Source organism: Chaetodon auriga, chromosome 19 (genome assembly GCF_051107435.1).
Source record: "Chaetodon auriga isolate fChaAug3 chromosome 19, fChaAug3.hap1, whole genome shotgun sequence".
In the NCBI taxonomy this organism is placed as follows: domain Eukaryota; kingdom Metazoa; phylum Chordata; class Actinopteri; order Chaetodontiformes; family Chaetodontidae; genus Chaetodon; species Chaetodon auriga.
In genome coordinates this window covers 19197914-19220246 of record NC_135092.1, presented here as the reverse complement: position 1 = coordinate 19220246, position 22333 = coordinate 19197914, and the positions used below count along the sequence as shown (strand labels likewise).

At 44.9% G+C, this 22333-nt stretch overlaps 4 protein-coding genes across 6 annotated transcripts; 2 read left to right on the top strand and 2 right to left on the bottom strand.

The window, feature by feature from the left end:
* hexb (hexosaminidase B (beta polypeptide)) lies at positions 1 to 5571 on the top strand. 2 transcript variants are annotated; one of them, XM_076758072.1, is made up of 14 exons: positions 1 to 336; positions 475 to 626; positions 1287 to 1352; positions 1458 to 1504; positions 1598 to 1708; positions 1799 to 1900; positions 2007 to 2139; positions 2223 to 2403; positions 2493 to 2579; positions 2672 to 2744; positions 4375 to 4555; positions 4889 to 4979; positions 5071 to 5175; positions 5265 to 5571. In XM_076758072.1, exons 1-14 carry the CDS (start codon positions 59 to 61, stop codon positions 5326 to 5328), a joined length of 1671 nt encoding a protein of 556 aa, XP_076614187.1. In that variant the 5' UTR covers positions 1 to 58; the 3' UTR covers positions 5329 to 5571. The 2 variants fall into 2 exon arrangements, with proteins under 2 accessions (XP_076614187.1, XP_076614188.1); XM_076758073.1 differs by lacking the exon at positions 4375 to 4555 and adding an exon at positions 3686 to 3860 and having other exon boundaries at positions 2 to 336.
* Positions 5572 to 5613: 42 nt separating this feature from the next.
* gfm2 (GTP dependent ribosome recycling factor mitochondrial 2) lies at positions 5614 to 10449 on the bottom strand. Its single transcript, XM_076758071.1, has 20 exons — positions 10141 to 10449; positions 9966 to 10050; positions 9663 to 9708; positions 9486 to 9583; positions 9258 to 9383; positions 9082 to 9170; positions 8894 to 8982; positions 8756 to 8816; positions 8421 to 8606; positions 8249 to 8329; positions 8012 to 8160; positions 7711 to 7851; positions 7492 to 7591; positions 7220 to 7406; positions 7065 to 7141; positions 6837 to 6975; positions 6525 to 6710; positions 6317 to 6432; positions 6049 to 6231; positions 5614 to 5955 (listed from the first exon to the last, which is right to left on the bottom strand). Exons 1-20 carry the CDS (start codon positions 10147 to 10149, stop codon positions 5827 to 5829), a joined length of 2277 nt encoding a protein of 758 aa, XP_076614186.1. The 5' UTR covers positions 10150 to 10449; the 3' UTR covers positions 5614 to 5826.
* A 267-nt stretch (positions 10450 to 10716) lies between these two features.
* On the top strand, positions 10717 to 13059 carry nsa2 (NSA2 ribosome biogenesis homolog (S. cerevisiae)). The gene is made up of 6 exons (XM_076757280.1): positions 10717 to 10854; positions 11518 to 11705; positions 11815 to 11965; positions 12108 to 12287; positions 12397 to 12589; positions 12791 to 13059. Exons 1-6 carry the CDS (start codon positions 10852 to 10854, stop codon positions 12856 to 12858), a joined length of 783 nt encoding a protein of 260 aa, XP_076613395.1. The 5' UTR covers positions 10717 to 10851; the 3' UTR covers positions 12859 to 13059.
* Positions 13060 to 14782: 1723 nt separating this feature from the next.
* tor1 (torsin family 1) lies at positions 14783 to 19041 on the bottom strand. Of its 2 annotated transcripts, none has more exons than XM_076757751.1 (5): positions 18688 to 19041; positions 17158 to 17423; positions 16884 to 17059; positions 16298 to 16425; positions 14783 to 16188 (listed from the first exon to the last, which is right to left on the bottom strand). In XM_076757751.1, the coding sequence occupies exons 1-5, from the start codon at positions 18884 to 18886 to the stop codon at positions 15944 to 15946; spliced, it is 1014 nt and encodes a 337-aa protein (XP_076613866.1). In that variant the 5' UTR covers positions 18887 to 19041; the 3' UTR covers positions 14783 to 15943. The 2 variants fall into 2 exon arrangements, with proteins under 2 accessions (XP_076613866.1, XP_076613867.1); XM_076757752.1 differs by lacking the exon at positions 18688 to 19041 and adding an exon at positions 18080 to 18385.
* Between the last annotated feature and the right edge of the window lie 3292 nt (positions 19042 to 22333).

The window sequence follows — 22333 nt, the reverse complement described above, 5'->3', positions numbered from 1 at the left end:
ACTTATTGCTGCGGCTGCCGGATCAGCGGGTCTTGTGACTGCGCTGTTCCCAGTAAACATGGTCGCTGCCCTGAAGTTCACAGTCCTGGTCCTGGCCCTGGGCTTGGGTCGGGGGCTGCAGTACAACGGCATCGATGAATTCGAGGAGGAGGAGGTGGAGGAGGCGGCTGAGCCCGTCGCTCAGGCTTCCAGGTACGGCTCTCTGTGGCCTCTGCCGCAGAAAGTGCAGATCTCACAGGTTTCATTCAAGCTGACCAGCTCCAGCTTCAAAATCGTGGACGCCAAACAGTCCTCCGCCGGGCCGAGCTGCAGCCTCCTGCAGGATGCGTACAGGAGGTGAGAAGCTGCGTTTTTTTTGGATCGGATTTTGCTTTTCGGTTTCTCTTTTAAAACAAAAACAAAGCGCCGTGCTGCGTTCAGGGACCCGTCGCCGCACGACAAACAGGTTTCCCCTCTCCGTCTCTCTCTCAACAGGTATTATGAATACATGTTTGGCGGCGCTAAAAGGCAACAGCTGAACAAAGGCAGGCGGTCAGGCCCCTCTGAGCTGACAGAGCTGCAGGTGTGGATCACATCACCTGACTCCGACTGTGACGGTTACCCCGGTCTGACTTCTGACGAGTCATGTGAGTCTCTTCCTCGTTGATATTACATGAAATCACAGCATTCACTCTGGTGCGTCTGCGCAGTGGTGGAGTGTGGCATTCACTCAAGTACTGTCATTAAGTACGCATTTGAAGTACTTGTACTTTACTTGAGTGTTTCCAGTTAATGCAAAACATGACAATCATGTAAATATGATGCCTTGTTACTATGAAGCATGTACTTTCAATGCAGGGCATGACGTATTTTTAATGTAGTATTGCTGCTTTTACTGAGTAAATAATCTGAACATTTCCTCCTTAAAGTAAAACACGCACCCTGTAATCTGCAGATGATTAATTATAATTTTAATCCACTGCAATCCCAGGTGTTTGTTTGCTGTTTAAGATGCAACAGACACACACACACAAAAATGATATGAATACTTTGTAATATGGGGCACCTGTCTGATTCTTCATACTATATTTACAGCCAGAGAAAGGGCAAACACCGATGATTTACTAGGGGAATGAGAGATTACCTGGATGGTAGATACTAGGATTAACACAGTTAATCTAGACTAAATGTTTAAAGCCACACTGAGAGCTTAAGACCCTGACTTTAGCACCATAATAACCACCTGGCAAGCTTAAACCACGCTGACTGACTATGCATATGCAATGCACAACTGTGTGTGTCCACAGACGAGCTGTCAGTGGATCAGCCGTATGCTGTCTTGAAAGCACCGAAGGTCTGGGGAGCCCTGCATGGTGAGATCTGTTGCACCACCTCAAAGCAGACTCTGCATTAGGGCTGCGACTAACATTACCAATTAATCAGTAGATGAATGGAAAATTTGTGTCCATCGTTTTTAGGTCTGGAAACTTTCAGCCAGTTGGTGTATGAAGATGAGTACGGGACTGTAAGTGAAGGATGATTTTTTTCAGAATTTTTATCAATAACAAGGATGTTTTGTTGATTGGTTGAGGCTGATTTTAACTCTGCATCTTTTCAGAAAAGCATCAATTCAACAGCAATCAGTGACTTCCCCAGATTTGCACATCGAGGCATCTTACTGGACAGCTCTCGGCATTTCCTGCCCATCAAAGTCATCCTGGCGAATCTGGTTCGTCAGAAAGTCTTCATGTTTTGTTTTCTCATTTTGAATTTTGTTTACTATTTAAATAATCTTTTCCCCCGTTGTTCATCCATGCAGGAAACCATGGCGATGAACAAAATTAACGTTTTCCACTGGCACATCGTGGATGATCAGTCCTTCCCTTACCTGAGCCGAACGTTCCCGCAGCTGAGCCAGCAGGTCAGTGAGACTTGAAACCCAAAACACACAGTGTTTCTGTATCAGGACATTGTCTTTGCCGCGATCCACCAGAAGAGCTCGTTCAGGGTTGTTGTCGTGTTCACAGGGGGCTTACCACCCGTACACGCATGTGTATACTCCCGCTGACGTGAAGATGGTGATTGAGTTTGCCCGTCTGAGAGGCATTCGTGTAATCCCGGAGTTTGACACACCAGGACACACGCAGTCTTGGGGCAAAGGTGAGTTTTGTTTTTCTTTTCAATATTTCTTTTCTTTCAAAAACTACCTGGAAGCCCTCAGCATGTATATCCACACATCTCAGGCCAGACGGATCTGCTCACGCCCTGTTACTCCGGCCCCAAAACCTCTGGCACCTTCGGACCGGTGAACCCCATCCTGAACACCACCTATGACTTCATGAGCCAGTTCTTCAAGGAGGTCAGCACTGTGTTCCCTGACGCCTACGTTCACCTGGGAGGTGATGAGGTGGACTTCACCTGCTGGTGAGACCGTGTACACAATATAAAAAAGCTTTTTCTCAGCATCAGAGATTGGACAGCAGGTAACAGTGGCTGCTGTTTTTGCCCTGCAGGAAGTCCAACCCGGACATTCAGAAGTTCATGGATCAGCAAGGCTTCGGACAAGACTACAGCAAACTGGAATCCTTCTATATCCAAAGGTGTGTTGCTCATTTTATGCTAAATTAGGTTGCTTATTCTCTATTCCTTATTTAAAAAATAAAGATTTGTTTTACGTTTTTTGATCTGACAGACTCTTGGAAATCGTCACCACTACCAACAAGGGCTACATGATCTGGCAGGAGGTCTTTGACAATGGTGTGAAGGTAAATAAAGAGAAATAGTGTGCAATGCTGTATTAATAAAGTTATTTCCATGGTAGAGTTAAAGGCATACTGTGCAGGATTTGTCTGTCACACCATTCAAAGTGGGGCCCGGTGGTGGTCGAGCGAGCTAGGGAGTGAATGAAGAGAGGGAGCGGGGGTTAACAAGAACAAAGCAGGGACTCAGAGAAATAAAATGGTTTGGTTTTTTGTGATTGTTTCACGGGGTTGTGGGCTCCCAACACCAGAAGCACGCTCATGTTTGTGGGGACCAAAATGCTAGACCCCATTACTTAAATCATTAAGTGATTATTGAAAGGGATCATTTTTGTCCATGTGTTGTTTTTTAGGAAAATCCTGCATAGTTTACCTTTAAGAATGCAAAACTTTAAAATGCTAACTCTGTCTTGTTTTTCGTGCCGTGTTATTAAAGAAATAGTTTGACATGTTGGGAAATAAACTTACTTGCTTTCTTGTTGAAGGTTGGAGGAAAAGATCAATACCACCATCACGTCTGAGCCAGCAGGTGGTTAGCTTAGCTTAACATAAAGACTTGAAACTGGGTAAACTGCTAACCGGGCTCTGTCCAAAGGTAACAAAATACATCTCTCGGCATCTCCCGAAGGTCCGTAGGTAACTTAGTATGTCTCATTTGTTTTATCCAAATAACATGTATTAAGGGGGGAAGTTAATAGTTGTCTTTGAACAGAGCTAGACTTTTTGTTTCCCCCTTTTTCCAGTCTTTATGCTAAGCTAAGCTAACTGATCGTTAACGGTAGCTTCATATTTAGCACACAAACATGAAAGTGGTATCAATCTTGTCGTCTGAGTCTCTCCTCGAAAGTGAATAAATGTATTCCTCAAAACGTCAAACTATTTCTTTAATCAAAACCAACCACTCGTATCATATTTAAGTGCAGCTGCGTGGTCTGTAACTATTCCAGCTAAAGGATGACACAGTTGTGCATGTGTGGATCGGCGGCGGGTCTAATGAGGAGATGAGCAAGGTGACAGCAGCAGGGTACACCACCATCCTCTCCGCCCCATGGTACCTAGATTACATTAGCTACGCACAGGACTGGCAGAAGTACTACAAGGTTGAGCCACTCAGCTTCAACGGTCAGTTTGCACAAAAATGGCTTCTTATGTCGAATCAAATGATTTGTTGAAGGTGATTTAGGCCTGCCAAAAAAGAATTCTTGGTTTTGTTCAACAGGCTTACGCTCGAAAACTGCACAGTTGTGACAGAGTCAGAGATGGTGAACATGGGGCCGTGTGGTTGGTGGTTTAAAATGTTTCACGGACTGACGTAGTTCGCCACAGTGGAGGACCAATCCTGGTGTGTTTAAAGCAATAAACCAATAAACTAAATAGTCATAGTCATAGGCATGGCAGAAAGGTACACACCTTGTCTCAGGTGTGCCGGATTCAACTCCACCAGCCGGAGGAAAACAAGTCAGGCTTGGTCCTTCAGATTACCACGCAGATTATGTTCTGCAGAAAGCGAAATATTCAGAAGTAAAAACACAAAATGTCTGAACTGGAAGGCTCGGACATTTTCGTCTTCGCTCCACCCCGATTTGTCTTCCTTATCTTGCTGATACTGACACATGTATGTGTGTGTGCTGTGTAGCTGAAACCAGACACACTTATCCACGTTTGGAAAGGAAGCCAGCAGCAATACCAGAACGAGATGGCAAATGTTACATCATCGGGGTACCGGACCCTGCTGTCCACCCCCTGGTACCTGAACCGTATCTCCTACGGCCAGGACTGGCAGGGCCATTACAAGGCCGACCCGCAGGATTTCAAGGGTTTGTGTCTTTAAGATTGATTTGCATAGCAAGACTTTTTCCCCTGCCCGTTGCGACTGGTCGTTTGATGTTTGTGCGCTCATATGATTCAGTTTTACTGTTCTGCTGTTCGCATTTTATTTGCCGCATTGACTCTTGAACACAGATGCAGATGCTTGTCACTCCTGTGCAAATGCGTGTAAGCCTGTTGAATGAACACAAATATCTTAATATTGAACTGTAATTCAATTAAATCAAACATTTTGTAGAGTTTATCGCTCTGGTCCAGTGGAGGTTTGGATTCCCTGGACGCTGCTTCGGCTGACCTCATTAAAATATTACATTTTAAAACAGGAACTGAAGAACAAAAGAAGCTCGTGATTGGTGGAGAAGCCTGTTTGTGGGGAGAGTACGTGGACGCCACCAACCTGACACCCAGACTCTGGTATGGCTCGTGTGAATTCGCCTCAAGCTGTTAAAATAAATGCATTTTCACGCATCACATGACCGATTTTTGGCTCTTCGGTCACTCGCAGGCCTCGTGCCAGTGCTGTGGCAGAGCGGCTGTGGAGCGCCAAGGAGGTGACGGACATCAACGACGCCTTCAGCAGACTGTCTGCACACCGCTGTCGTATGGTGGAGTAAGTATCTGAAGTCTCTGCGTACTCACACTAATTTTAAATGTTCTGTAGGAAGCACATTCACCATCTAAACTATCTTCCTACGTAAGGCGCGGGATCCCAGCTGAGCCGCTGTTCTCCAGCTACTGTCCCCGTGAGTACAAGGGTATATGAAAACGACGGAGAGGCCGGAGGGGGGAGCGAGAAAGGGACAAAAATCCACATACTATGAACTCCATGCTTGTATTTTAAACTGAGAAATCGAATGAACTGCCTTTGTAGAGACACATCATCCTTTTTAAATCTGCAGATCAGCAGAACTCGTGATCACACCTAATGTCGACCATCACAAACTTATGAATGCACTCTTTTTTTTATGAATGTTTGTATAATTGTGAATAAAATGTTTACATTTAAGATGCTGGTCTAATGTTTCATATGAAAAAAAAACCACAGATATGAAAATCTTGGCTCCAGGTTTATTTTGCGTCCTGCTGAGAATGTGGTACTATTTGGAAATAAATAATTCATGCTCTAAATGAGATTTTACACTTGAGTTCTTGTCAGTCACGTCTTTACTGTAAATCCTGGAAAGTCTTTGGATATTATCAGCCATGCCTCTGCCTCAGAGGGCCGTTGGTCCCATTGCTGAACAGTTTTTAGAAAAGTGGATCACAGCAGACCCGACATTCTTTTCAGGAGGGCGTTCTGGTCCTGGGGGTTCATGGCCTCATAGGTGTCCAGCTTCAGGGAGAAGGTGGCGTTGCCTGATGTCAGCGTTCTCAGGATGGTGGAGTAGCCCTTAGGAAGGAAACCGGTATGTAAATAACTGTCAGGGTCACCCATTAAAACCAAAAAGTACAGACTAAAAGTTTGAACTGGATGCCATCTCACCATCATCTCAGCCAGCGGCACAGTTGCTAGTAGCACCTTGTTATCAAGACGACTCTGGATATCTCGGACGGTTCCTCGTCTTTGGGCTAAATCCCCCAGCACGGAGCCAAGGTACTCCTCGCTGACGGTCACCTCCAGTGACATCACTGGCTCCAGGACCTGACCTCCTGCTAGTCTCAGGGCCTGCATCCAGAGAAGCATAACGGCGGCTTAGCTATCGATAATCCTGCAGTTTGCAGTTATCACATATGAAGCCGTGGTGGTTTACCTTCAGCATGCAGCGGGACACGCAGGCGGACACCATGGCAGGAGACGTTCCTGGTTCCATGTTCACACTCTGAATCAGTGTGGATACACCCAGTAAAGGATAACCAAGCAGTGGACCTGAGGGTGGAAGCAGGGATTGAAATCATTTAGAGGACCTGGTTACTTCTCAAATAACACAATCTGGCAAAATGAGCTCCGTTCAGTGATACCTTGAAGATACGAGCTTTGTACTCCGTTCTCCACCGCCTCCTTCATTTCTGTTGACAGCTGCCCCCCCAGTTCCTCTGTGAACGCCATTTCACATGAACCACCCGAAGAGAAGATGTCCACAGGTTTGACGGCCAGCTCCACTGTCACAACATGCCGCCTCTCCCCGATAGTACGGTCCACCGTATCTGCATTAGAAGACGAGCAGGAAAACTCATACAGGAACGAGAAGGGGGAGAAATGCAGGATGTTGTTGGGAAGAATTATGTCTCCCCGTCTCATAAACTAACTGACAGATTGAGAAGTGTGTGTACCTCTCATAGAGCCCTCCTGGAGAATCGTCTCCCTGTAAGCCACCTGCAGAGGTCCGAGGTGAGTCTCGATGCCATATTCTCTCCTGATTCGATCGTGGATGATCTCGATGTGCAGCTCTCCCATCCCACACAAAATGGTCTGAGGGAGGAGAGCGACACGTTCAGTTGACTCATTGTGGCAGATGCTCTGACTAAAGGAAGTGCTGGCTAATCCAATGATGGTATTACCTGACCAGAGTCCGGGTCAACCCTGACTTTAAGACTGGGGTCTTCTCTCTGGAGGCAGTTGAGTGCGTTCTCAAGATCTTTTGGGGGAGAAAAAGGTAGTGAGTACAAAGAGTTGCTGGAGCATGGAGCTATAAGCTATAATCGCTGTCACTGACCAGCCTGTTTGGCCATGGTGGGCGGTTCTATGGTGCAGAAGAAGACTGGATCAGGGACCTCCACCCCTGAGAGGACCACAGTGGCGTGCTCCCCGCTCTTCTTCCCTGTCCCGCCGTCTTTTTGGGCTCGGCGGGCTGCAGCTGCTGCTGAAGCCTTCGATGAAACGATGGTGTCCCCTGTGACAGTCTTCAGTGAAAGAGGAAAACTTCAATAACCCAGTTGAAGGTAAAACCTTCAAAATAATAAGGAATGTGAGGAATTAATGTCTGACCTGCTTCAGTCCTACGGTCAGAGCGATGTTTCCCGCTGTCATCGAGGAGATTTCTACATGCTGATCAGCAAACGGCACCAGCAGCCTGCTCATCCTCTCACTAAACGCAACATGATAGAACAAAGACAAGCTTTGACCTCATACTAAAGGTTTCAATTAAAACTGATTGGTAGTTCAGGGGTCAACCAGGGTTGCATGGTTTTAATGGGAACTACGCACGTGCTGTTCCTGTTGATGTTGTGGACAGCAGTCTGTGGTTTCAGAGCACCCGAGTAAATCCTGAGAAACACCAGAGGACCACGCTGCTTGTCATGCAGAACCTTGAAGGCCAGAGCACACAAGTCGTCCTTGTACCACCGCCTGCAGTACGGTAAGACAACAACAGACAAATATGGATAAAACATATTTTCATAATAGCGTGGCAAATTCATTGAAGGACTACTCCTGTGTGACTTTCTCTCCATTAAATGGTCCTTTAACTCACTGCAAGTGAACAATGTTCTGGTCTGAATTCACTCACACCAGGTCGTGGTGCCGCTCACTGGGGGCAGGCAGGTAGGCGGTGATGGCATCTAGAAGAGGCTGAACACCTTTGTTTTTCAAAGAGCTCCCACAGAGTACTGGGACGCCTGTACGGGCCAGAGTCACCCGCCGCACAGCCTCCTGCAGCTGGAGACACATCTGCACTGTTCGCTCTGTATTCACAAGTAACAGCACGGCTTTATGACGCTGCGGCACCATGAAATACACCACCTACTTTTATGGAGGGAACGGCATCAAAATTGTCACTAAAATCAGTCAGCAGCAGTTCAGCGAACTCATCATCCAGATCAGCAATCTGTGAGTGAGAACAGAGATACAAGCTGGAGACGAAATCTGAGACATTTTCACATTTTTTTCAACACTGCTGTTAAAGCGATGTCGTGTACCTGCTCAATTAAGGCCATCCTGGCCTCTTTGACCTCCTGCAGGAGTTCTGGCTCATCTGACTGGCCGAGAGGTTTGCTTTCAAACATCTGTCCATCATCTCGCAAAGATTTTGGATTCCATATCAGCTTCTGGTTGGTTAACAAGTCGACCACACCTGAGAAGCTTTTGCCGCTGCCGACAGGAATCTGTGGAACAGGATGTTTGTCCGTGAGACGAGTAAATGACATGGTTACAATAATAAACAATAATAAAAATACATTTTCACTCATCTGGCTTCTAATCAATAAGCCTGTTTGTTGCACCTTTGTTGTAAATCTACAGCTACTGGGCCTACCTGCAGGAGGACTGGGTTGGCTCTCAACTTCTGCCTTATGCTCTCAATGGAAAAACTTAGGCTGTAGAAAAAATGAAAGAGTTCAATTTTGAAAAATACAATCAGAACTTGGACATGGTCGACGGTTCAGCCACTCACTCTGCTGCAGGCTTATCCATCTTATTCAGGAAGCAAACACAGGGAACGTGGTGCTTCTCTGCTTGTCTCCACACGGTCATAGTCTGAGCCTGTTTTCAAGGAAAGCGACTGAGTTCAGCTGCACACGGTTATAAAACACAGCAAATGTTTCAATGAGACGAGAAGCAGCCTGAAAGCAGTGTGCGAACCTCGACACCGGCAGAGGCGTCAAACACGGCAACGGCCCCATCGAGAACACGAAGAGCCCGCTCCACCTCCAGAGTGAAGTCAACGTGTCCTGAAATCACACACACAGAGTCACACACGGGTGGCTGCTCCTTCTCATTATTGGGATGTTTTACTCTCACAAAAATGCCATTTCTACCTGGGGTGTCTATAAGGTTTATTCTGTAACTTTTCCAGTCAAATGTGACTGCTGCCGACTGTATGGTGATGCCACGCTCCCTCTCTTGAGCCATAAAATCTGTGACTGTGTCCCCATCGTCTACATCTGAAAGCAAGCGGGTGGCAGAAATACATTAAAAACACAGGAACAAGCAGATAATCAAGTATTAAAAATGTCCACATCTTGTTTTTTAACCATCCCGCACACCTCCGAGCGCTCTCGTATAGCCAGAGTAATAAAGCATCCTCTCTGTGGTTGTTGTCTTTCCAGCATCAATGTGGGCCATGATGCCAATGTTTCGGATCCTGCAGACACAGCGTACACGTTAACACAGAGCCTGGAGCTGAATGTAAAGAGCAGAGACTGCAGAATGTGATCACTTACTTGGATATATCAGGACTGACCACAGCCCGCAATGATTTGACATCATCTATGACAGGAAACATGAAGGACAATAATGATGATCTGACCGAATCAGTGATGCTATGTTTAATACGTTTGTATTGCTGAAGTTATGACAGCCCAAAACCCAAAACATTTGTCAAATCTTAACCAGCACTTTACTTAATGAAAGACTAAACCCAGTAGTTGATGGCCAAAACTGGGATCAACTAGTTCTCTGATGTTTCAATGCATTAACTGAGCCTTTGTTAAACAAACACGCGTTAAGTTATGAAATGGACGCACCTTGGAGGAAACTGTAATGTCTTTTTACATGACAGCTCACTCTACATCTGCAGCACTGGAGCCCAGCAGTGAATAAATACCTTCCCTGTCAATGACAAGGAACCTGTTATAAAGTCAACATGATATTAACATAACCTATCACTAACAGCACTTAGTTTGGCAGGTTTTATCTTACCCGGATCATCGTTTTTTAGTGTCCGAAAAGCTCTAACAGGAAACTTTAATGACAGCTTGTCTTCCAAGCTTTTCCCCAAGAATCAGTCTTAGGTTTAAACGATCCACTGTGAAGCAACATTGCGGTCAAAAGAAGTCGTCAGCCCACTTGTGATGGCTTCACCAAGAAAAGAAGAAGAAGAACGAAGAAATACAGAGAGACTTAAAGCTATATTTAACATCTAAACTCTAACTCTATCCCGACTAAAGCTTTAAAGCGTCCTACAACACAACGTACCGCTCGCTGTCAAATGTCACGCTTTCATAACGTACAACTCTAAAATACATCCCAAGGAAAAAGCGTTTGTGTCTTACGTTCCGGCCACGAACACAAAACTCTCCCCGTCAATATCAACAATTGTAATATAGTTGGAAATGCGTACATACAATTGTTCAGCAATTATTCACTCAGCCTCACCAAAGGAAATTCGTGTATTTTGTCTTTAATTCGGTTCAGCGTCACAGTTTATCTTTCGATAAGCCGACGCCGATCATATTAAATGAACGGACAAGACGCTACGTCAGGATGACGTACTTCCTCTAGTAACGGCTTTGGGGAAAACAACATCGAAGGACCCCGGCCTCAAGTAAAAAACACCGAATACTCCGCGTCTTTACCAACTGTTACCACTTGCGACGCGTTCAATATAACACTTAACTCCTCACACACAAAATGGTAAGAAGACAAACCTTTTCTAATCCATCATTTGACTTTTATCAAGCAGTTTACAGGTTAGCATATTGTGCTAGCATTAGCTGTAGTTGACATGTGGCTGGGCGACGTGCTGCTCTGCTCTGGTGTTGTGTTTAGTGTTGATATTAAACGTTTTATGATTATGTTGAATTAATTCAACACATTCATTTTGGTTAATAATATATACATTTTCTAGTTCAGCCCTTAGTGCCCCTGGCGTGTTGGTGATTGTAGACCAAGTTGTTTACACAAGGTGTTGAAAACTGTTTAAGAAGTACTTCATTCGTGTAGTTTACCTAAGTTTTGCCTTTAATTACGAAATTTCAATTAACTTGATTGGCAGGTTAGAATCTAGCTGAATTGTTGTTGTACTTATGCTGACGTTTGTCTTTTCGCGATTAAACGAGGAATGGATAGATTCAGGTCTGCAGTTAACAATTACTGTCATTATTGATTGAGCTGAACATATGATTTATCAGAGCCCGAGGTGACTCCTTCAAATTCCCTGTTTTTCCACCAATCCCAAACCTCAATGTACGAAATTTACAGCAAATAAAAAGTGTAGATTTCTGCACCAAATGTGTGCATTTATTATACTTTGTGGTCAAGGTGAAATAAATTGCATGTTTACTTTCTCTTGTGTAGCCCCAGAACGAGCACATTGAGTTACACCGCAAGCGGCACGGCTACCGCCTGGACCACCATGAAAAGAAAAGGAAGAAGGAGAGCCGAGAGGCCCATGAGCGGTCCCACAAAGCCAGGAAGTTGATTGGTTTGAAGGCCAAGCTGTACCACAAACAGAGACATGCAGAGAAGATCCAGATGAAGAAGACGTGAGTAGAGACAGAGAAACGCTGGGCTTGTCTTTTTGAATGTGAGGTGTTTTTAAAAAACCAACAATGAAAACAAGCAGCTACATGATCCTGACTTGTATCTCTGCAGCATCAAAATGCATGAACAGAGGAAGACCAAACAGAAGAATGACGATAAGACCCCAGAGGGAGCAGTACCAGCCTACCTGCTGGACAGAGAGGGACAGTCCCGCGCTAAGGTCCTGTCCAACATGATCAAACAGAAGAGGAAAGAGAAAGCTGTAAGTATCTGCTCGCAGCAGCCCCTTTTTCTGTGGTGTCTATTAACACTTCTTAGTAAAATGTTGATTTTATGATAATGATGTAAACGTGTGGAAGTAACATCACTGGTTTGTAAACACAAATGTGTCATGTTCTCTGTAGGGCAAATGGGAGGTGCCCCTGCCAAAGGTGCGTGCCCAGGGAGAGACAGAAGTGCTGAAAGTCATCAGAACTGGAAAGAGACAAAAGAAAGCATGGAAGAGAATGGTCACCAAAGTTTGCTTCGTTGGCGACGGCTTCACCCGTAAACCTCCAAAATATGAGCGTTTCATCAGACCCATGGTAAGATCGCAGCATAGTTAGAAGGTTTTCTTCACGTGCCGTCAGGACTGAAGTTAAATTCTGCATTTCTCTTTGAAATGAAGTGACCTCCCTCTTTGTTCTGCTTCAGGGTTTGCGCTTTAAGAAGGCTCATGTCACACATCCAGAGCTGAAGGCCACGTTCTGTCTTCCCATCCTCGGAGTGAAGAAGAACCCCTCCTCGCCCCTCTACACCTCTCTGGGAGTCATCACAAAAGGAACAGTCGTAGAAGTCAATGTCAGCGAGCTGGGCTTGGTTACACAAGGAGGAAAGGTTATCTGGGGTGAGTGCTCAGAGATCCACTGGTCACTTTATGTACATGCTCTGCAGTTATGTGTCGTATGTCCTGTTTTTTAAATACAACACCTTTATTTTGATGTTATTTCCAACTGTGATAAATTCTAAATTCTCCATGTAAATATTGTTTAAACATCAGTGTGGCTTGTGATTATGTTCTAACTAAAATCTTTCTGTCACTTCCCAGGTAAATACGCCCAGGTGACAAACAACCCAGAGAACGATGGCTGCATTAATGCAGTTCTGCTGGTATAAGACTCTTTTTACATGAGGACTGTTGACTCCAACAAAGAACACAAAGATGAAGCAAGCAATGGGCGTCAAACCACGGGACCGTCAGGATTATCACTGATGCTGCACTTGGCAACACAACCGTTTCGTAGCAGGACGCTCAAAGGAAAAGGAAATGAGGATTACTGTGTTAAATGTGATATAAATAAACTTGATATGACACCATTTGTTGGATTTTCTCCTTTTCTTTGCTTACTTGTAGAGTCCCTTGCTAATATTCCTGATGGTTCAAAGATTTGTTTCACTGATGCTCCTGAACGCAGACCTGACACATCGAGCACAGATTTTACAAGAAAGCTGCTTTGCTCCAAGCAGCAGAGTGACACGTAAAATAAGATGAAAAATGAAATAACCAACAAAAAAAGATCAAACCACCATAAAGAAATGATGCTGCGATGAAAATGGCTTTTCCCCCCTCACAGTTCATCAGTATTTTACCAGTATGACCGCAGAAATCTTGTAAAATGTTCACTGTGATCTGTTATTTTCATAGAAAGTCGCAGCCCACAGGGGGATTGAAACAGCTCTCGCCTCTATCAAAGCGTCCTCCTCTTCCTTCCTGCGCCATTGTGCGCTGTTTGAGGGATCAAAAGGAAGGAAGGCAGGAAGCAGCTTACAATACATTTATGGCTTCTAAAAATGGGGTAAATCTTGGCGGGTTGGAGCTTTCCACATCTCCAGACAGACTACAGATCAGTGAAACAGGCCTGAGGCCAGGCTGGATTCTGGACTAAACGTGCAGTGTTAGAGGCAGACTGGCGCCTTAATGATAAACCAGCTCCTGTGTGGAACGTCTTACAGGCTGGCATCATAGGTATTATAGCCGAGGTTCAGCTTGTGTGAAAACAACTACTTCTAGAGGCAGTTTTACTCCAAACATGTTCTGTTTCACTCAGGAACTTCATCTCAGCTTCATGCTTTCACTGCAGCCGTTACCCTCCACAGCCGGAGGACGAGACGACGTCACAGCTGTCTTCAGCCCAGAGTTGTACTTTGCACAGCAGTGTTTTGCAAGCTATTTGTTACGTAACTCCTACTTCTGCACAAGCTTTCGGCTGCTGCTTCAGGTTTCACGTTCATCCATTGCAGAGAGTGAACAGAGAGTCAAACCTGAATAAAGGGAGAAATGTTTGTGGAATTGATTAAGTTTGGTTATTTGCTTGAGATAGAAGCGGAGGTGAATGGACGTGCTTATTCTTGGTCTGATATTTAGCTTGTTTCCATACACAGTGGATGTTTGCTTCCAGAGTCGTCTCTATGAATCTGACTTCAACAGCACACGTCTCACAGTTCATTTAAGGCTGAATCCTCTGCAGCTACAACATCCAATAAACCCAACAGAACATTTGTGGAAATACCCAAAGACCATAATTCACCAGCAGGAGTCCTGGAAGATTAAAAGGCTGTCTGTGCGGAACAACAGGCCGAAATCCCTCCTGAACACTGTGACGGGCGAGTTTCTTCATACAGGAAGCATCTTGAAGAAAAAAAGGCGTCTCCAACAAGTGTCAAATACATTTCAGTCAATGTGTTCAACACTTTTGTTGCATATAACTCTTCATCGAGCTGTGCAGGTTTATTGAGCACCATCTAAATTTGATGTGAACAGCTGCAGTGAAATATGCTGAAACTTATTTCCCCTGCTGCGGATATGTGTAGATACTGTAGAGAGGGGAAAAATGAGGCAGCATAAAGGAGCCAGGACATGACCTTACATGTCCTCAGGAGCAGCGATGCCCATGAGGAGCTGCACCGAAGATGTTGGCGGTCGGTGTTTCTCAGAAAACAGCTCGTTCAGACACGGTGTAGCTTTAAAGTGTCACCCTGTGGTTCAGGGTGTCGTGGCCTGCGCTCTCCAGGCTGAAGCATCAGAAACAGCGACAGCAAGAAAATTTCACGGTTTATTTGTGATTCGTTTGGTGTTTTCCGTCCACACCAACAGTGTTCTTCCACAGTCCACTAGAGCTCCTCCACCTGCAGGGACGGTGAGCGACTACAAAGAAAAGTCTAAGATTCCTATAATAACAACATATTATCACTAAGATTTCCTTCCACAGCAGTGTCAGAGGAGAGCTGCGTTCAGGATGACTCAGCGTTTCCTCCCCTTTAAGACACCTCACAGAGCAAACAGAGTACTGTGTTTTTCTTTTGGCTGAATTTTAAAAAAGTGGATCATAAACATCATTAAACACGTGTGTTCTGAACAGTCAGCGTTTTTAAGAATAACAAAATCATCTTTTGGGAAAATCAAACTTTCATTTTTGCTTTTTTTTTTTGTCAGAGAATACAAATCCTGAGTTCATACAGCAGCTGCAGAGTCCAGCCGTCACGTTAAGTGTAAGGTAAAATCACACGTGGAGAGAGCTCAGTGCGGACACATCCACATCAACGACAGTGTATATTACTGGTGTATCATATGAACCGTGTTGGATATTAAAAGTGTGGCTGCGCTGTATAAAAATCTTACTAATGTTGATTTTAGTATGATGCATATAAAGAGTTTTTGGAATTCTGTGTTTGCACAGTGAGACTTTAAGCTCGGCCATCAAGGCCAACGCTGACTGTTAATGGACTCAGTGTGTAAAATAACTCAGTGAATGACAATTAAGGCTGCTGTTTCTGGTCATCCATATATGTGGAGTACACATTGAAAAACAAACAAAAAAACAGTGATTGACTGACAGACGGAAAACCAGTTCGTCATTAAGAAGCTCTCAGGAAAACGAAACCGTCTCGGAGAATCGCACTGCGGTGTGACATAAATGCCGGATCAAAAGCCTTAATCAGTTACACAGGATAGCGTTTCCAGTCTTATTACTTTTTCATTCCGCCGGCGCTTTGTTCGTTCAGCCTCTTGGTGCAGTGTAAGCGAGATGCCACACCGGAGCCGAAATCCTCCGTGAGGCCGGAGGGTCGGACAGAGAAACCTCGGCAGAGACAGCGTCAGAGTTCAGTCAGCTTGACTTCCTCTCTTCAGTCCTTTGGCTGAGAGTGTTTTTATTCTAAAAAGTGCACATAGTGATCGAACAGCGTCCGCCGGTTGCTCACATTATGTGTAGTAGTCCAGCTTGCTCGCTATCGTCTTGCAGCCTTTGACAGAGAACACCCGCTCAGATTTGGGGAAATAGACTAAATCTCTGGCCACCAGGTCGGCCACTTTCTCGTCCGGCTCGAGTCCTCTGGCTATCATCTCGGCCATGGCGCACTGCACGACGTGCCGGAACTCCAGAGGCAGGAACGGGACGAAGAAGTCCACCAGGTTCTTGTCAATCAAGCTTGTGTGCCACAAGCCGCCTGCAGGAAGAGATGAACGGACACGTCCAGTCGAACCAAAAACCAGCGTTTTCCATCGAATCTATTTTCTGAAGCAACACAAAGAAGCATTCATTTCACGTCTACTCACTTTTCTTGTTGTTGAACACTGACAGAGAGAGCAACGTCTCCAGGTCTTTGAGCTCGATCTCTTCTCGATCTCTGCCTGTTTTCCAGAAATCTAAAGTGGTCTGTATGATGCTGTCTCCTCCGGCGTTGCTAGGAAGAAAAACACAAACAGGCAAATATATTAGAATTTGCCTCTGATTATCTATTGCTACCACTGTTTACATCTACCAAAAAACAATATAACACATATGGAAATACATTCTACAACCCCAGAAACGACCCCAGTGCTCCAAAAACACCTGTTTGGATCATTCCACAGGTAAACAGGTTCATTGGTAACAGGTGGTAGTATCATGATTGGGTATGAAAGGGGCATCCTGGAAAGGCTCAGTTGTTCACAGGCGAGGATGGAGCGAGGTTCACCACTTTGTGAACACGATTGGATGAAGGATGTGACTACACGGGCTCATACCTACAATTCTCCTTTCTTTCTGCATTATTTGGCTTCTTTTTGCAGTTCTTACTATTAATGCGACCTATAAACATACATTTACACTTTTGTTCCCTTTCTGTGGGTTGAGTGACAACGGTTTACTGGTCAGACCTACCTGAGGAAGATGAAGATGGCTTTCCGATAAGAAACTCCGTCCAGCTTGTCGTAGTAGTCCAGGTACGGCTTTATGCTGTCAATCAAGCCCGGATGCATCTTGTCCATCTCGTCAAAGATGAACATGGAGTGTGCGCAGTTGGTGACGTTGCCTTTAATCCACTGCTGTAGCTGCGACTGAGGAGGAACAAGAGCACATTCACATAAAGCAGAACAGCACAAAGTCACTGTGTCTCAGCTGAAAGTCACTGGATTCTGCCTGTTTGGCATCATACCTTGTAGGTATCAAACTGACTCTGGTGTGGGAAGTGAAGCTCCGATGTGAAAACATGGACGAAGCTGCTGTCTATTCCCTCTTTGTAAAGGTTTTCTGCGATCAGCTGACTGACGAAATTCTTCCCCGTGCCGGTCCATCCGTGCAGAGAGAGCACCAGGGGCTTCTTCGGGTTGTCGTTGGTCATGAAGCCGTTCACGGCCTTCAGGATGATGCGTGAAGCAATGTGCTGTCCGAACAGTTTGCTGTCCAGGTCAGCCTTGAGACCTGGAGAGAGCACAGCAGAGAGCCGACAGGATGAGAGGCTGCAAACACCTCAATGAAACACCTTTGATGATTAGTTCTTAGGTACAGCTTAAACAATGGCTACACTCATTTATTATATCAAATCAAACTTAACTGTAGAACAAAAGAGCATCAAAGTACTTTACAGGTGACTGGTAATAGCTGATAATAAGACTGGAAACCAATACCAACAGTACAAATGATAAAAATGAAAATAAAGCCAATAAAACAGATTACTACAGATATCAATAAGGCAACAAAACATTTAACCAAGTATGTAATCTCACAAAATTTCCATAATGCCCATAAAACACTGTAATCAAAAGCCAGATGGTTTTCCCCTCTGAGGATCAATAAGGCCTCAACCTGTCCTCAAGCAGGCAACTAAACCAGCCTTCCCAGAACACCTGATGGGCCATCCTGGTTCATACGTTGCCAAACAAGCTGATGCAAGACCATGCAGAGCTTTATGAAGGGTATTTACAGTGTAAAGGGTTTCCGTTACCACAGTTCGGACACTCAAGTCGTGGCACTTCATTGTCGTCCAGACTGCAAAGGGCTGACGTGACAGATGTTTTCCCTCTACACACGGTTTGCACAGCGCCACTGTCTACACATGAAGCGCCGCATATGCTCACCTGTTGCATTGAAAGCTATCCATTTTGAATCACAACGTTCATGGAAATAATTCCAGATCGTCCGCCCCAGTGTCGCCCCGACACCTACGACCACTGTTGTTGTGATCGGATCAAATGTGTTAACCAGCACGCCGGCTGTCGAAAAAACGTGCAACACCAAAAATAAACGTGCCGCTTTCATCGTCGAAACCACTTAATTCCTGACATCAGTTGTATTTATCACGCAAGACAACCATAACACCACGACAAAACCGCGCCGGGCCAGCAGGCTAACAGGCTTCTTTACAACGGGGAACTTCCGCATACGTCATGAGCACGCGACAAAACACGACAGGCGCTGTTCAACGCAAAATCGCAAATGTTTGACAAGTTTGAAAAGGATGCAAAACGGATAATTTTAATGTTTTACAGTTAGCCATACATAAGTTTATAAATTTTTGGTAGTCGTATACCGAAGTTACGGTGTAACAGAAGCACCCGCTCGGCTAACGTTAACACAGTCGCTGATAGTAACTAGATTACAGCTACCTTAATGAGCTTAAGTGTGAATAGATAGCACAAGAATCAAATATGATGGCTAACGCGTTAGCTGGGTACCCCTGTCTTACCTGTCCTGTTGAAAGAAATCCACTCGGGTCGACAGCACTCGTGGAAATAGTAGAGGATGTTCTGGTAGCTAGCTAAAAACCCGGTCAGAGCCGCAGCCATGCCAACGGCAATGCTGGTGCTGATGGGCTCGATCGCCTCCGTCATGCCGGAGCAGACAAGCATCCACAGCAGCAGGACGTGTCGCTTCCTCGGTTTCATTTCGGATAAACGTTACTGCTTCATCAGACTAAAACGAAACAAATAATAATAATAATAAAAAGTCCCAGTGACCGTGTCAAATTGTTTGCCAACGCGGACTGAGTCAACAACACAGTGGAGGCGCTGTGGGTGTCGTACGCATCCGGGGCTGGTATGACGTCAGAGTCCAAAGGTGAGACTTGGGTTCACCTGGGGGTTGCATGAAGTTCCACCACGGTACCCAGGGTGTCAGCTCTGCTGGAGATTTACCTTTTTCAGCACAACACATCCAGAATTCCATTAAAATGCTTGTTTTTCCACTAACATCTGCTAAATGTGTTTTCTTTTCAAACTTAATTTTATACCACAAATAACTAAAAGTGACAAGAACAAGAAAAACAAAAAATTGATTTGATTGGTTCTGCAAAGAAAGTTGGACCGCTGTGTAAAACATATATTAAACAGAATGTAATAACCTGCTGATCCTTTTTGACACGTACTCAACTGAACACAGCACAAAGACGATGCATTTAATGTTTTATCTTATCAGCTTCACTGTTTTTGTAAATATATGCTCATTCTGAATTTGATGCGGGCTCATCTGTAACAGGTGATAGTATCATGATTGGGTATGAAAGGGGCATCCTGGAAAGGTTCACTTTTTCAGGATGGAGAACTGTGGCAGATATCTTTGGTCTTAGTGGAGCAATGCTCATTAAAAAAACTGCATTAAAAACTCCACATTGTTTAAATTTGTTGATATCACAGCATAAGTGCACTGAGAACTGATCACTCGTGCTCTGAGTAACAATGTGGGAACACAGTGTTCTCTTCAGACGCTGACAGTCTGCATTTACATTTGTAAATGTTATCAGCGATCATCCCTGTACCAGTCTGTCTTTGCAGAGGCTTCCTCAGGTCAGCGCCGCTCATGAATCCATTCACAGAGCTCAGGACGGTGTGTGACGCAACGTGCCGTCCGAACAGTTTGCTCTCCAGGTCAGCCTTGAGACCCAGGCAGCAGAAAGTCAACAGGGTGGATTTAACTTTATCAAACAAGTAATGGCAAGGACCAAAAGGTTCACAGCCAGGGGTTCAGAGACAGAGCATCGAAGCAGCCTTGATAAATTTTGACTTTTAAAAGCCAGATTACCTGCCAGGGTTGAGTCAGGTTGAGTGACATTACTGCTGATTATATCCCTGTCTGGGTTTGATATACTTCTCTTGAGAAGTACGCATACATGAGTAGTGCTGCATACATGCCGGGCTCTTCACAAAGGTGTGACCCACTGAACCAGAGGTTTTAAATCCACTTGGAGCAAAGGGGAACGTTGTAGTGGAGCTTTGACATTTCTAATTCAGTACTGGACATGGAGTCCTCCAGATCAAGTTTATATTTGGGGGATTTGTGTTGTTAGAGTTTGGGCTGAGCCAGGAACTGCTGCTGCTGCTGTGACCTTTAAAGCCCATTGAGACAATATATGTGATACTGGGGTTTAAGTGCTGTTATCTTGACGTGACTTGATAAATCTGAAATGTCAGACTGAAAAATATCTGGAGCTGTTTTGACAATATGAGGTAATGCCCACTTTGTGCTGAGGGTCATGCGGTCATCCTCTCCCGGAACCCTTTCACTTATGTTTTTACTCTCTGGATCGAGCTTGTCTGTGATGAAAGAGTGGAGCTTACACATCCCAAATGTTTCCTCCAGTACTTCACAGTTTCCGTAGCCCCGGGCTCTGCAAGCTTTTGGCACACTTTGAGGACATTATGTGGGTGGCGACACAGTAACCAAGAACAGGTTTGAAGCAAATAGGTGAAGAGCTGAGATAAATTAACACCAGTCTCTAGATACTTTACTCTAGATGGCACTCTGACTCTCACATGAACTCCTGATGGTGGTCTTAAATCTGTCTCATGAGGCAAACACAAACAAAGGACCTTCATTTTCAGCCGCTGCCGGTGTTTTTCCTTCCTCTCCTCCAGCCTGTCATTGAGGCGGCGTGTCCTTCCTGGTGTGGACGGGGTCAGATTGTGTTCCTTATGGTCCAGGATTAGGGCTCTTCCTCGAGTTCCTCTGTCTTGCAGCTTGAGAACCACGACACCCGATGAAGCCCAGACTCTCTTGTGGGCTGAGATAACTCTGAGGGAAAACAGCGATTAGAGCTTTCTTTGATGATGCTGTGAAAGATGTGAAAAAAGGACAAAAAAAAGTTTGAAATTTGGCTTTATGGTATAGCATTACTGCACACCATTAAACATGTTCATCTATCAAACATTACTCAAGCTTCCTCAAGGTTAGATTTTTTTTTTTTTAAATCACAGATTAGCCTCTTAATTTTATTAGCTGTAAATAATACGACCTGGAGCGATGCCCTTAGCTTAAACGAATGGTCCAGATCAAAGCAGCAAAGACCAATATGCTCTAGAAAGAAACAAGCTCCAAAAATGCTGAATCTGATAATTCCCGTGATGCAATCAGATAGCTAGTTAGACCTTACCCAGCTGATAAGCACTTATGTCCTTGAAACCCTATTACAGTGTGCATTGCAGGCTCTGTGATGAACATTTTCAGTCTCTAAGTCCAAGCTGAGATCTTCAAATAATGTCACTTGAGTATTTTTCACAGCTCCTCCAGAGACAAAGAGTTTTCAGGGTCCTCCTGACGTTTAAATTGATTTTGACATGTAATCGGTGGAGTGGCCCTTTAGGGAGCCAACTGAATTTAAACAGCTGAAAGTTAACGGTGAAAAAGAAGTGTAACATTACACAAACACACATCAGCTGTGAGCGCAGACTCCAGCGCTACAGCCTGAGGACTCGGGGCATTTTCTCAATGGTCATCGGGTGGGAAAGAATAACTTTGACTGCAGAGTAAAAACATCTATTCAGTATGGATGTTGGAAAGTTATTTGATAACTCTGACAGACCATAATATTTTGCTTGTCTTAACTGTTAAACTCTGCTGTTACCAGGTGGGGGAGGTCTTTTCTCCTCTTTCACTCTGACTCATTTCTCCTGTGCTGGTTCAATCAGTGGTTAAAGAATAGAAGAGGTCACTTGTGGAGGAGTCGCAGCTTTGAGGGGGAGACAGAGGGGACAGGTCAACCTCTAATCTGCCAATAAATGGAGGGCAGTGCCACCACACACTGACCCACCACTCCCCCTCTGTTCACCTCATCTAACCCCTTGCCTTAACCCCCCACCCTGAGGCTGCCCGGGCCGGGCGGCCACTTAAAGAATCAAACCAGGGCCAAAGTACATTCCTGTGAAGCCAACAATGAGAGGATCTGCAGGGAGGAGATTAGGAGAAGATCAGAGGATTGATGGGAGAGAGACAGAAAGATAAGATAAAGAGAGAAAAATCCAGCTGTGAATGCTGTATGTTAAAAATACAACATGCAGGAGTGTGCAGCGCACTTACTTGTATATTGTATATATTGACTTGCTATACCCCAAAACACCACC

Coding starts and splice junctions, on each gene's coding strand:
- hexb (XM_076758072.1), top strand. CDS start 59: ATGGTCGCTGCCCTGAAGTTCACAGTCCTGGTCCTGGCCCTGGGCTTG. Junction 4,980..5,070: donor AACCTGACACCCAGACTCTG/GTATGGCTCGTG, acceptor GGTCACTCGCAG/GCCTCGTGCCAGTGCTGTGG. Junction 5,176..5,264: donor CACCGCTGTCGTATGGTGGA/GTAAGTATCTGA, acceptor TTCCTACGTAAG/GCGCGGGATCCCAGCTGAGC.
- gfm2 (XM_076758071.1), bottom strand. Junction 8,983..9,081: donor ACGCCTCTGCCGGTGTCGAG/GTTCGCACACTG, acceptor CCTTGAAAACAG/GCTCAGACTATGACCGTGTG. Junction 8,817..8,893: donor ATGGATAAGCCTGCAGCAGA/GTGAGTGGCTGA, acceptor TTTTTTCTACAG/CCTAAGTTTTTCCATTGAGA.
- nsa2 (XM_076757280.1), top strand. Junction 11,966..12,107: donor AGAAGAGGAAAGAGAAAGCT/GTAAGTATCTGC, acceptor TGTTCTCTGTAG/GGCAAATGGGAGGTGCCCCT. Junction 12,590..12,790: donor AGGAGGAAAGGTTATCTGGG/GTGAGTGCTCAG, acceptor GTCACTTCCCAG/GTAAATACGCCCAGGTGACA.
- tor1 (XM_076757751.1), bottom strand. CDS start 18,886: ATGAAACCGAGGAAGCGACACGTCCTGCTGCTGTGGATGCTTGTCTGC. Junction 16,426..16,883: donor GCCATCTTCATCTTCCTCAG/GTAGGTCTGACC, acceptor TTTTCTTCCTAG/CAACGCCGGAGGAGACAGCA. Junction 16,189..16,297: donor AGTGTTCAACAACAAGAAAA/GTGAGTAGACGT, acceptor CTCTTCCTGCAG/GCGGCTTGTGGCACACAAGC.